The following is a 12,721-nucleotide window of genomic DNA, read 5'->3' on the forward strand; positions in this document are numbered from 1 at the left end:
AGTGTACATATTTAACCCAGTGTGACTCCAATGCAATAAGACAATCCTTAGCAATAATGTTCGTAGAAATTCAGACAAAGACCTGAGAAACATGACAAAATACAACAATGCAACCCATTCAATATTATTGTACTGTGAGATATGATATCAGATATGATAGTTATCTATTTAAGACTCACAGCCACGCTGTGGAGCTGGTGGACAAATGGTGCTTATTTCATCTGTTTCCAAGGGGCAGGCGACATCTTTCAGTCGTGTTTTAGTTAAAGATTCTTTATAATTTAAGCTATAATGAGGCAGCGTGGCCACCCGTGGTGTCATTTCAGATTATTTTAGAGATTATTCTTCTGTTCTAAAGCTCAGCTCTGACCCGGACGGCCTCAGTGTGAGTTTCCTGAGCTTGAAGCGGGGTGAGGTTCAGTCCGAGTTCAGTCCAGCGTCTCTGGAGAGATGAAGATTGAAAGCCTCTGCAGTCGTTCGCAGCTTCGCTTCCTGCCAGCAGCTCGGCCCGAGCGCCTCCGTTTAATGCCTCTGATTACTGTGTTAAGCGCGGTGGATATTAGCCCGCTGACTGGTGCTGCAATCTGCTCTAATCAATTGGATATCGATCCGGCCGCCCCGTCCCAGAGCCTCCTCGCTGTGGGGATTGAAGCGCAGAGGCCGGCTGCATGGGGCCGTGTAACTATGGAGGCTAACTCCGCTATTACCCTCCAGCCTGAACTGTTCACCACTTCAGAGAGAAAATCATCCCAGAGTTTTAAAATTAAAGTCATAATGGGAGGAATTGAAGTGGACGTCGGATTTATTCGACTGTAGAGTCATGTAATTAAGAGGGAAAATTAAGTCTGGAGACTTGTTCATGGACGGAGTGAAAATAACAAAACTGATTCAGAGTTTTATTTCTCCAAAGTCATTAAATGTCTTGAGTTAACCCCTGACCTCTGCTTGCAGAGACTTTAACACTCAGCTGTAACGGTGTTTGAGTTTGCTGGTTTGCTGTATAAGGACTCATCACTGAACAAATATCTGTTCACTGACTGTCAGCGAGAACGACTGAATTATTTCTAAGGCCAAACCGTTCCTTTAACCGGAGTTTAAACTCATAATCATCCTCTTTTCATCCCCTCAGTTTTATCTTCAGACACTTCTTTTAGTCTGGAGCTCCACCCGAGCAGCTTTGCATGATTCACAGTTCAGAATCATCCTTCTGTATCTCACACCAGACTTGCTGCAGCTCCTCACTGTCTGAAACAAACTGGTTTAGCTCCACCCCTTTAAGGAGATCTTCGTCTGATTGGTTACCCTCACACACAGCCAGAAAAAAATTGCTGAAGCTGAGCATTTAAAGCACAGTAAAGCCTGACCTCTGACCTCATTATTATAAACTTTGTCCGTGTTTAATGTGAACATCTTCTGCTAGAACAGCAGATCTATGACAGGAAGTACTGAGAAGCAGAGCGGGTCCACTTTAAGATCTGAAAATAGGAGCTTCTTATAAGAGAGTCTCAGACATCACCAATCACTTGCTCTTTTAAAACCTGATATGATGCTGAGCTGCAAAAGTTTATAAAAGGGAAAAGCTTCAGATTTGAGTTTCTCTTTTATTATTTGTTCACAAACAACAGAAACGTTATAAAATCCTCCTCACAGAAATGTGACAGGTAGGGTCAGAAAGGCAGAGCTCAGACAGAAAACCTCAAATCAAGCAGAATAAACGATAAAAATATTCTGACAGAACATTCAGCGGATGAACAAAGCCAAAACATTTCGCACATCACAAACAGCAAACTGAATGGGATGTGTTTTAACATCTGTACTCTACAATGTCTGAGAGAACCAAGTTTCATAAACAGGACCACAACAAGACAAAGTCACACAACTGTTACACAAATGCATCAGCCTCTGGAGGTGAAACCAGTGATGAAGCACCAAAAGCTGCAGTTCCTCTAACGTCCAACAGAGATTCCAGCAGCGAGTCAGTCCCCATAGACTCCCAAGTTAAAACTTTACAGCAGAATCAGAATCAGAATCAGAATACTTTATTGATCCCTGGGGGAAATTATTTTTTGTTACAGTGCTCCATTTTAAACCAACATTAAGACAAGACAGACAATACACTAACTAAGAATAGTACAATATATACATATATATACATACATACATAAGTCACTCATAAATAAATAGTTGGAACATGTTAACATGTTAACACCCTAAAACACAAACTAAGTTGGGGTCTGTGATAATTTAACTCTTCCACACACCACAGGTGTGAGTTTAATTATAACTCACCACTTTAAATTGTATTAAGCCTTATTTTGTTAGGGGCGTGGCCTCTGTTGGCGGCTGTAGCTGCTAGCTGTCTGCTAGCTTATACCTCAGCTAATCGTTGCCCCTGAACTTGGCGTCTGTTTGTGCTGTTGGAGCCTTTTAAAAAAAAACATTATCTGACCAATATGGATGCTGTGAGGTTATTGTAGTAACAGACTGTCCGAGAAGTCTACGCTCCAGTTTTAGGATTTTATTTGGATGCTACTGACTGCTAATTAGCTAATTAGAAATATGTGACTGTGGATGTGGAGAGCTTCCTAACCAGGTTAGCTGGATTAGCTGATAGCTTAGCACCACTTCTGGTTCTACAAACTCAACATGGTGGTGGTAAAAACGGTGACATTGAGGTATGATCGACAAAGTACTGAGTGACATTACAGTGGTTACTGTGGCAGCTAAGGATGAAGGACCTGGACAACGCCAATGCTCCCCTGCAGGTAACATTAAAAAAGCAGATCACACCTGTTCCAGCTTTGTGAAGGTGACCAGCAGGATTTACAAAGTTGTGCAAACCTGAGGAGCAGTTGCTCTGCCTGCCTGTTCCTCATTACTGATCCCGACAGGCAGTAGCGGTTTTTGATACGGGCGGCATCACGGGCATCGGCAAAAAAAACACGCTCATACTCATGCGGCCCCAAGTCATGCCAGCGCATAGTGGGAATGGCATAAGCACCGATCGGTTTTCTATCGCCCATTTGCTGGGAGTAAGGGCGCCCTCCGTTTGCGACGTGCGCCGGCTGCTTGCGCAGTGTTGGGGAGTAACGGAACACACGTACCGCCGTTACAAAATACAAAATATGAGTAACTGTATTCCATTACAGTTACTTTGTTGAAATAAATGGATTACACAGCGGTATTTTCCTGTTTCGTATTGTCAGGGGTCAGGACTGTTTGGGTTTTGCTTGTGCTGTTGTTTTGTTGTTCCAGGCAGCAGCGTTACGGTTGCCATGGTTACAGGGTGACGCTCTCTCTCTGTGTTTCCTGGGTGAGAGAGCGCCTTTTTATTGTTGTTGTGCTAAGCTAATAGGCAGAATGCTACAGGCATAGCCCTAAAGAACGTAGCCTCATGGGCAGTGTAGCCCGTGCTGCAGGGAGAATGGACCGCCATACCCGTTATGTGTCTGTGAGCGTGAGGAGGGAGAAAAGTGGAAAAGTACAAGTTGTCATCGAACAGAAACGGGAGCTGGAAGCATGTAAATATAATAATAACCACTGCAGCCAAGAAGAGTGCCTGACGAGCCCAGTTGTAAGTAAGCTATTAAGACTCGACTGTACACAGTGTTTGTGTTTTTCTCCGAAATAATAAGCTCCGTTGGAGCAGCCTTTCAACACCTCTCTCTGTCTCTCACTAGCAAACTTGACCCAGACAACAAAGTAAAGCTAGTTTTCGGCTACAACCCGACACGGGACCGACTATTAGCCAGAGGTCCCTTTACCACAGCTGGGAGCCGCGGACCTTCAGTAATCGTAATAAATCACACAGCAATAGTACATTCATGTAGTTGTAAACAGCATGATAATATATTAAATAATCCAAAGTATTCAGAATGTGTTACTCTCATTGAGTAACGTAACGGAATACGTTACAAAATACATTTTGGGGCATGTATTCTGTAATCTGTAGTGGAATACATTTTAAAAGTAACCTTCCCAACACTGTGCTTGCGACACAGAGAGGAGAGGGCGGGGCAGCGGGGGTTCTCTGGCTGGCTGGAGCAGCATCTAATAACCAACTGGCAAAATAAAAACAAACCACCAAACACGAAAACGCCAGACATTATGATACAGACTTATAATTTGCACCAATGTTTTTTCGAAATTCTATACGTGAAAAGTGAGCGTGAGAGCCCTCTGTGCTCGCTGCTGAAGTCAAAGTAAACTTTGTCATCTCCGCTATATAGGTCCAGTATATAGAGAGACGAGAGGACGAGGCTCCAGTTACAGCAGTGCAAGTAAACAAACAATAAGTATAAGAAAGGTCAGAAAATAAATAAATATACTCTTTAGGACCAGGGGTAAAGGGATCAATAACAATTAGAGGGAGTGTTCGCCCAGGGCGCCAAACGGGCTAGGACCGCCACTGCTGACAGGAGTCAGAACTGCAGCTGCTGCTGTCATTTCACCTGTAACACAAATATTTGGTAATGAAATGTTGACCACAAAGGGCGCTGTGCCTCCCAGTGCATGTTTATCACAGAGAGTAACGTTATTGGAGTGTAGAAGCATAACAGACACGGTGCCTGCTCACACTGAACTTATTCTGTTAACAAACTGCATCAACGACATAGACGCTGTATCCACGCTGACGTGATGCCTTTGTAAAACTATGAGGAAGAATATCATATCTGTACTGATATGGGCTCGGCAAGGTGTTAGTGAAAGGATGCCACATCATTTGATGAGAATGCAGGTTTAACTGCTTTGTCGCCTTCATTCTTTAAACTCCAAAACTAACAGAGGTGTTTATTGTTCTTCATTAGATGAATCTTATTATTTCTACTAGGGAAATGCTCTCATTAATAATCTAAAGGTGGAAAAGGTTTTGTGAATATTTCATGTTTCATCCACGACGAGGTGGTATGGTAGCAGAGTGGCATGGCTGGATTTTTACAGCATATTGTGATCTAATAAAGGCTTCGGATTGAATTAGATCCTGATGGACTGAGTCTGTTTTCTTGCTGTTTGTGTCTGTGCAGTTAAAATCCTATCACATTCTCGTTTTGTTGGCGGCAGTCTTGCGTTATGAGTTTAGGTTCAGAGGTCGGTGCGTGGTCACTCAGTGCTGCTGTTGAATGATATCCAGAATACGAAAAGTCTCTGTAAGTGCACCAGAATAGCATGACATCATGCTTCTGTTGCTCTTCGGAAGGGTTTCTGCACTGAAGCGAAAGTGGATTAGTCATCAAGGACAGCGAGCGCGTCTGGCGATGATACCAGCGGTTCGAATTATCTTCTGGTCACTGCACAGTGGCGTCAGCTGTGCAGTGATTCAGACGTGCAGCTGCAGAAGCATCCAGCAAGGCGTGACTTCAGACTGAAGAAATGATTTAGTCATGTGATGTCTGTTTGTTTGGGGGATTTTTTAGGATAAGGACTTTGGGAAACAGACTCTCCATAAGGGTCACGCCAACCCGCTGGCGGAGGTGACGACCAGTCTGAAGACCTACCAGCACTTCACCCTGGAGAAGGCCTACTTGGGTGAGGACTTCTTCTGGGCCTTCACCCCGGTGGCGGGGGATTTCATACGGATACGATTCTTCACACCTGTTCGCATCGAAAGGTCAGTAACGAAGGACGGGATAGGGGGAGTACCACAGGTTAGAGTCTTCCCTCCGTCCCTGCTCCTCTTACTGAAATATCACCTCTCTCTCTTTCTCTCAGGTTTTTCTTCCGGAGCGGAAACATCGAACATCCAGGAGACAAACTTTTCAACACGTCGGTGGAAGTTCTGCCTTTCGATGTGAGTGTTCAGATACAGTTTTAATGGGTGGGGCATCCTGGGAAGCCTTAAAGTGTCCACATGCTTCTTTGCTAGCTGTTTTGGGTAAAAGTATAGAAGTTTAAAATCTTTTAGATGTGCTTACTTTCTTAAAAGATCATTTCGGTGCGGTCCAGCAGAGGGTCAACTGAGAACAATCTTCGCCCACTCGTGTGGTGGCTAGCAGCATCACCTCTCCTTGAGAAGGTCCAGGGTTTGAATCCAGGCTAAGGCCTTTCTGTGAGGAGGTTGTTCTCCATGTGCTTCCTCCAGCACAGTTCAAAGACATGCGTGAGGTTCAGTTTAATTTGGTCTTTGTCTCTGTTAGCCTGTGACGGCCGGGATAGGCTCCTGCACTGAATTGGATGAGGTTTTCATTTAATGGATAGATGGGTGAAATTTCTGCTTTTTGACCCAGTATCCATCACAATGACAGCAAAGGATGAGAGTGCAAAGTTAACATAGCCTTTAGAAACATCAAGGACGAGGCAGGCAGGCTGAAACAAACCGGAGTAATCCAGGAAGCCCCTAACCGAGAGATTAATTTCCATCTATAGCAGGAGACCATATCGGACTCTGCCATGAGTGCCTGCTATAAGTGAGAACAGATTCAGTTTGTGGTGTGTGGAAAAGGAGGCAGAGTGATGGATCACTGCCACTTTCTGTTTGTGGTCGACTGTAAAACAAAGGCTGAATGAAGCCGAGAGCCTCAGCGGGGCAGAGAGAGGTGGGCTGAGAGGAAGAGGAGCTCCTACCGAGATCAACAGGAGAGATAAAACGAGGAGAAGAATCGGTACGCGCTTACAGGAAGCTGAGCACACAGACACGTGCAGACCAGAGCTGGAGGAGGGAGGCGGTTGCTGCAGTAATGCTGACCAAGAGCAGGAAGGGAGGAGGAGAAGGAGGGGGTGGGACTGGATGATGGCCCTAAAAACTGCAGGTACACGCCAGAAAACGTGGCTGCATAAAACACGATTAATGCTAAATTTGTTAGAAATTTCATCGTCCATGCTGCGGCTGCTCCCGGGGCCGAAACATGTCAAAGTGTGGTTTGTGGAGCTGAATCGGTTTAGTTCATATGAAGCTCATATGTCTGTTGTTGTAAAGGCATCAAAGGGCTTCGGCTTTTCTGTGTATCGAGTTAGTAACGCCCAGAAAACCTGCAGTCGAGTTTTATCATCAGATCATCGCCTGAGAAGAGTCCAAAAATGATCAGTCTTCTTCTGCCTCCATCTCCTCCTATCCCAGCATCCCCCTCTGTCACACCAACCCTCTGCATGACCTCCTTCACAACATCCTTTCTGAGGTCCCCCTACCTGGCAGCTCCATCAGTATATCCGTATATGCTCATCTCCACCCGTTCCACCCCCTTCTTTTCTTCACCTCTCATGGTTTGGATGGTTGACCCCACGTATTTACACTCACCTGCCTCCCTCTCATTCACACTTATCTCTTTTTTCATTTGTGATTCAAACATGATGTGAATGTGTCAGTGGAGCCGTCAGTAATTGAGCTGTTCTGATAAGAGGATGATGGAGGTGAGCTGAAAAGAATTAATTTTAGGTGAAAAGGTCATTGAATTATCATATTAATATGTATGTAATGTGATCATTTAAACCGTTATGTTGAACCGGCGGTATTGTTTGGATTTTTTGAGGCTGTAGGTGTGAATAATCGCTGTGACAGCTGAGAGCAGGTAAAATGATGTTGGTTTAAATGTCAGAGTGCGTCTTTAGGCAGCGTCTCCATTCAGAAGTTGATCAGCAGCCGGGACAGCGTCTCAGTCTGTGCGAGGACAGGAAACAGTGCAGGTGTGTGCGCACATGGGAAAGCTCCAGAGCCTTTATGAGTACTGTTACTCCGGCACAGGAAGCACGAGAAACAGCAGCAATGTTAATGAGTGAGCAGCTTAAAGTCAGAGTTTTCACTGGAGGATCTCCCTTTAGCTTCTTTTACCTGGCTAGATCACCATGGTAACAGGTGTGAAACACATGTATAAAGTGCAGAGGGGTGATGCGTTCGGGCTTTCGGTGGCAGTGCTGATCAGATACACAGTCGTATTTCACTAACAGCGACACAAACGGCACTGCAGTCTCAGTTTAGCTGTGCAGTTTTTAAAAAAATATCCTCTTTAATTCCTAATGTTGCTCTTTCTTGTGTCGCCTATACATTCATTTTGTATAAGCCGTGAGACCAGTTTTCCCGTGCTTCACTCGCGTACGTCAGTTTGAAGAGGAAAAAGAACTCCACGGGACTCTGATGTGAAAAGATGTAACAAAAAATTTATTTCACAGTTTGCATCTTACAGGAGTGGTCAGGTTTAACTTATCCTCAACAAAATAACCTACTACGGTAGGAAAACCGTGTGGCTCTGTTCTACCCTGCTGCCGCGTATAGTTTATGCCGTATTAACTCTTTTTTCTCTCTCCCCCCTCCCGCACCGCATGCGCTAATTTGCATACATCCGTGATGCCCGGATTTTACTATAAACACGAGTCTTTAAGGCACATGTATTCATGGTACTACGTAACCAAACCAACACAGCAATAAAATAATTTTAGTTCCACCATAAACATGCATTTACTTCCTAAATTATTAATTACACAAACAAGCTTAACAACAGCGAAATATAAATACTAAAACATATGAACTATCTTAACTTGGCTCCCACAAATTTCCTGTCTGTCTTCTGAGTGTTTCCGCCTGTGTCTCGTCAACGACTCGCGTTTGTGTTTCCGTTCTTGTTGCTTCTTCAGACAGATCCTGTGACTCAGCAGAACGTCCTTCCAGTAACCTGAAACAATCATTTTCTGTGTGACTCTATAAGTTTCTCACTATACTGCGTTACTTCAGTTCATTGAGGTTTGCGGTATTCATTCATGCACAGGTCTCTGAAGGTCCCATCACAACATCTCAGTCGGTTGAGGTCTGGACTCTGAGTGGACCGTTGCAGATTTGCTGCGCTGCTCTGGATCATTGTCCTGTTAATGACCCAGTTTGGTCTGAGCTTTAGCTGTGGGACAGATTTCCAGAAGTCTTGTTGTTTATTCAGAAGCAGCTTTGCAAATCTAAACCGTGCTGCAATTTCTTTTTACAGAGAAAAGACTTTCTCCTGGAAACCCTTCTGCATAATACCTTAGAATTTAGCTGTGCTTTTTACCAGGAACGAGGAAACGAGCTATCCTCAGGGATGTGTGACACCCTTGCTTTGTTATTCCTGTCAGAATGGAGAGTTTTGGTAGTTTTTTTAAAGTTAAACAAATCCAGTTGACCTGAGGTGTGTCACATGCACCCCACAGTGCTTTGATTGTTTAAGGAGGTAAATGAGGTTCTGAAAAAAGTGAAAGTTTTTCAGAAAAGGGTACTCAGTGTTGCATTATTTCAAGTAAAATCCTGATTTAATGTTACAAGTATAGTGTGATGCTTTAACCGTGGTGCTATTGTATTCATAATAATAATAATAATAATGTATACTCTATTGATCCCTGTGGGGAAATTCCTCTCTGCATTTAACCCATTCACTCAGTGAAGCAGTGGGCAGCCATTGGGCGCCTGGGGAGCAGTTTGTAGGGATTGTTCAGAGGTACCTCAGGGTAGCCGTTCAGTGGATTCAACCCCCGACCTTCCGGTCACGGGGCCACCACTCTACCTACTGAGCTATCCCTTCCCCATTATATGAGAAGTTATTAAACTTTTAGTGTGTAAAATGAGCCCAAAGCTGCAGAAAACACAAGTTCTGAATCTAAATAGAAAAGTTAAACATAGCTGGAGGAGAGGAGCTGGTTTTTTTTTTATTGCTTTTATTGCACATGTAACTGATCCATGATAAAAATGAGTTTTCTCCTTATTATAACTATAATTGAGACTCTCCAGCTTTCACTGAATGGCCTTAGATTAGATTTCTAATTGAATGATGAGGCGTTTTCTTTCTGACACACTAACGATACAAACACAGAGTCAAATAATCTAATTGATTAACTGATCGGCTGGTGTTTCGTTTGCTTCCAGAATATCCAGGCAGAGAAAGAGGCCTTGATAGAAGGGAAGGAGAAAACGCCAAAGTACCACCGGACCGAGGACGGCTTCATCAGAATCGGTGAGTGATGGCACACAGACAGCAGACAGCTGTGTGCAGCTTCACCGAGTTTCCTCGATCATCATAAAGTGATGGGTGTAGCAGCAGCTGAGGACGTGCGACTGACTGCTGCATTTGAGGAGCTGTAATGAGCTCTTTCCCTGCACATGAGCTGTCACAGTTTACATCTGCAGGGAGGGAAAACGCTCCTTTTACTCTTTTATCTTCCTGAGCTGTGGAGTGAACTTCGACACGCAGTCTTTACAGCTGATCGAGTTCAGCTGTTCTCCATTTTAAGAACCTGTACTTGTAAGCAGCTCCACAAAACTGCCAATCAGCAGAGCTCAGTGCTGAATATTTCACCTCCCAGCAAGGATTATTGTAAAGAAAGCACCTTGGAACAGCTGATCTTTCAAATATCTGAGCCCTGTGCGCTAAAAAGTCACATTAATTTGATTTTTGATTATATTTTGAGTTGTTTTCTCAGGAATGATCTGTGTTTGTGACCATAGACTGTTCACTCGCTGCTTTGTAGTCTTTCCATTTTAAATCCTGTGGGCATATCACACACACGGACACATCTGATAATTAGCGCTCAGTCACATCCAAATAAAATAAATTTTAAAAAAAAACTGGAATCTCAGACAGTCAGTTAGTACAGTAATCTCACAGCAGCCATATTATTGGTCAGATGATGTTATTAAAGATGCTCCAACAGCACAAAGAGGTCCACTTCAGGGACTCCAGTGATCTGAGGTGACAGCTAGCAGCTACAGTCACCTGTGTCTCCATCCACCTTTCAGTCAAAGAAGCCACACCCCTAACAAAGCATAATAATTTAACCCTATATAATATTTTAACAGGTGACTTATAACTGTACCGTTGCTTTGAAGGATTAAATTATCTACAGAGACCAAAACCATTTTTGTATGAGGCTCTAAACATGTTTATTTCTGCTGTAAAGTTTTAACATGGTGGTCTATGGGGTCTGGCTGACTGCTGGAGCCTCTGGTGGACAGTAGAGGAACTGCGGGCTTTGGCGCTGCGCTTTTATTTGGTGTATTTTTTCAGCTCGTGGAGGTTTCGTGATTCACAAGGCGAAAACCCACAAACTTCTCCTCCTTTATTTTTGTATATTGAATAATTTAACAGTGATGTTCTGCACATCTTTAACCAGCACGCAGCCTGACAGGTTTGGTGTTTTCCAAACTTTAAGAGCTGAACAACAACTTTTGTTATGAAAACTTTGCATTAGATTGTAAAAACTGACAGGCTGAAGGCCAAAACTTGGTTCCACTGTGGATGTGAGAAGGTAAAGAGGCAGGTATCGTGCTGAGATCTTACATCAGTCCGCTTTCCATCTGGTAGAAATCCGGCCTTGCAGGATGATGCTCGTAAAAATGTAAACTTTATTTATAAGTAAAAATGAGCAGATGAAAGAATAAGCAGAAAAAGTTAGAGACTGTGTGTAGGTGCGTTCAGTCAATCGATCAATAAACTCGCCGGGAATAGATTTCATGTCACAGGTTGGATTTTCAGTGTAGCCTCGGGGTTTCACACACATTGGCAGACTGTCAGATTTATCTTTTCATTACTGGAATTTGTTTTTTCTCCAGCTGGGCTGATTTCAGCAGGATTAACTGGAACCTTCAGTAAATAAATTAAGGTGCCCTGACATGCTGTGTGAAGTTATTTGACTTAAAATAAATAAAAACTGAAATAAAACCAACAGAACAAAATTAATCTGCTCATTTGTTCTTTGCATCGGGAGCACCGAGCATCCTTGGTCAGTTTCTATTATATGAATGCAAACATTGAAGCTTCTGGCCTATTTAGCTCATCTACTCTTTTAGATTATTCTGGACCCCAGTCGTCTTTTTGTCTTTCTCATTATTTGCATGAAAGACGTTGTTTTGTGCATGTTTGAATCCACCTGAAGGAATCAGGACTTCAGAGGGAAAGAAGATACTGGCCTACAGCAGGTGGAAGGAGCGCCAGTGTGGGCTGACATCATAAATTACCAGCAGCTCTTTATCCCCTTCATCAATTTTTCAGATGAGTCGGCGGATCGATCCAGCCGCGCTCCTTCACTCTATTCATTTCATCGTGCTGCCTTCAGGAGACCTGCATCCAATTTCAGTGTGTGAGATCTTCTGTGTGAGAATTAACCGTCTGAGAGAGTCAGGACTAAACGGCATGTTTGAAGGAGGGTGGGCTACAGAAAGGAGGGAACTTCATTTCAGTGAAGTTCAGGTTCCTCCTCCAGTCTGTCATGTCCCAGCATCGAGCCTGAAAGAGCCCAAACACGTGGTTCTGTCCTGGAAAGGTCAATGTTCCCGTCACTTCCACAGAAATCAAAAGTTTACAGAAACTTTTAGGCGCTTCAAACTTTATTTTGTATAAATTTATTTTTGAGAAGCTCGGCATCTTAAACACGCTTTGAATTTTTGTGGAAAATTCCTTCACAAAGAGATCAGTCCTGAGGGGGAAGCATGGGAACTTGGATGTTTTCACTTTTCCTCTAGCACCACCACGAGGCTCGCATTGTTTCAGTTAAAAATGTAATCACCCATCAGACGATTGGGATGGACTTTGGTTCAGTTCATTTAATCAAGCTCAAGAATTCTGGAGAATTCATACCCGAGTATTTCTATTCGTCCTCCTTTCTGCTTCCTGTGCTTTAATCTAGACTTGAAGTGGACCTGAAGTCTGCTGTTTGTTGCCTGAAAGTGTAAAATGTCATCCTCTTAAAAGATTTGTTTCCCGCCTCTGTCGGCGTTTATTGTAGGAGAAACAAAAAGAAAGCTCCCATGTCAGCCCAAGAACTGCCGTCTGATTAT

The 12,721-nt window shown here is 43.5% G+C and overlaps 1 protein-coding gene across 1 annotated transcript in view; it reads left to right on the forward strand.

Moving 5' to 3' along the window:
* Positions 1–12,721, forward strand: part of mgat4b (alpha-1,3-mannosyl-glycoprotein 4-beta-N-acetylglucosaminyltransferase B) — a 138,982-nt gene that overhangs the window by 122,309 nt on the left and 3,952 nt on the right. Inside the window, exons 12-14 of the mRNA XM_085360731.1 lie at positions 5,415–5,608; positions 5,710–5,788; positions 9,815–9,902. Of these exons, the coding sequence (XP_085216857.1) occupies positions 5,415–5,608; positions 5,710–5,788; positions 9,815–9,902 (361 nt within the window). The remainder of the gene's footprint in view (positions 1–5,414; positions 5,609–5,709; positions 5,789–9,814; positions 9,903–12,721) is intronic.

This window comes from Diplotaxodon limnothrissa, linkage group LG2 (assembly GCF_057381915.1).
Source record: "Diplotaxodon limnothrissa isolate DT_005_m linkage group LG2, D_limnothrissa_male_GT1.1, whole genome shotgun sequence".
Taxonomy (NCBI): Eukaryota; Metazoa; Chordata; class Actinopteri; order Cichliformes; family Cichlidae; genus Diplotaxodon; species Diplotaxodon limnothrissa.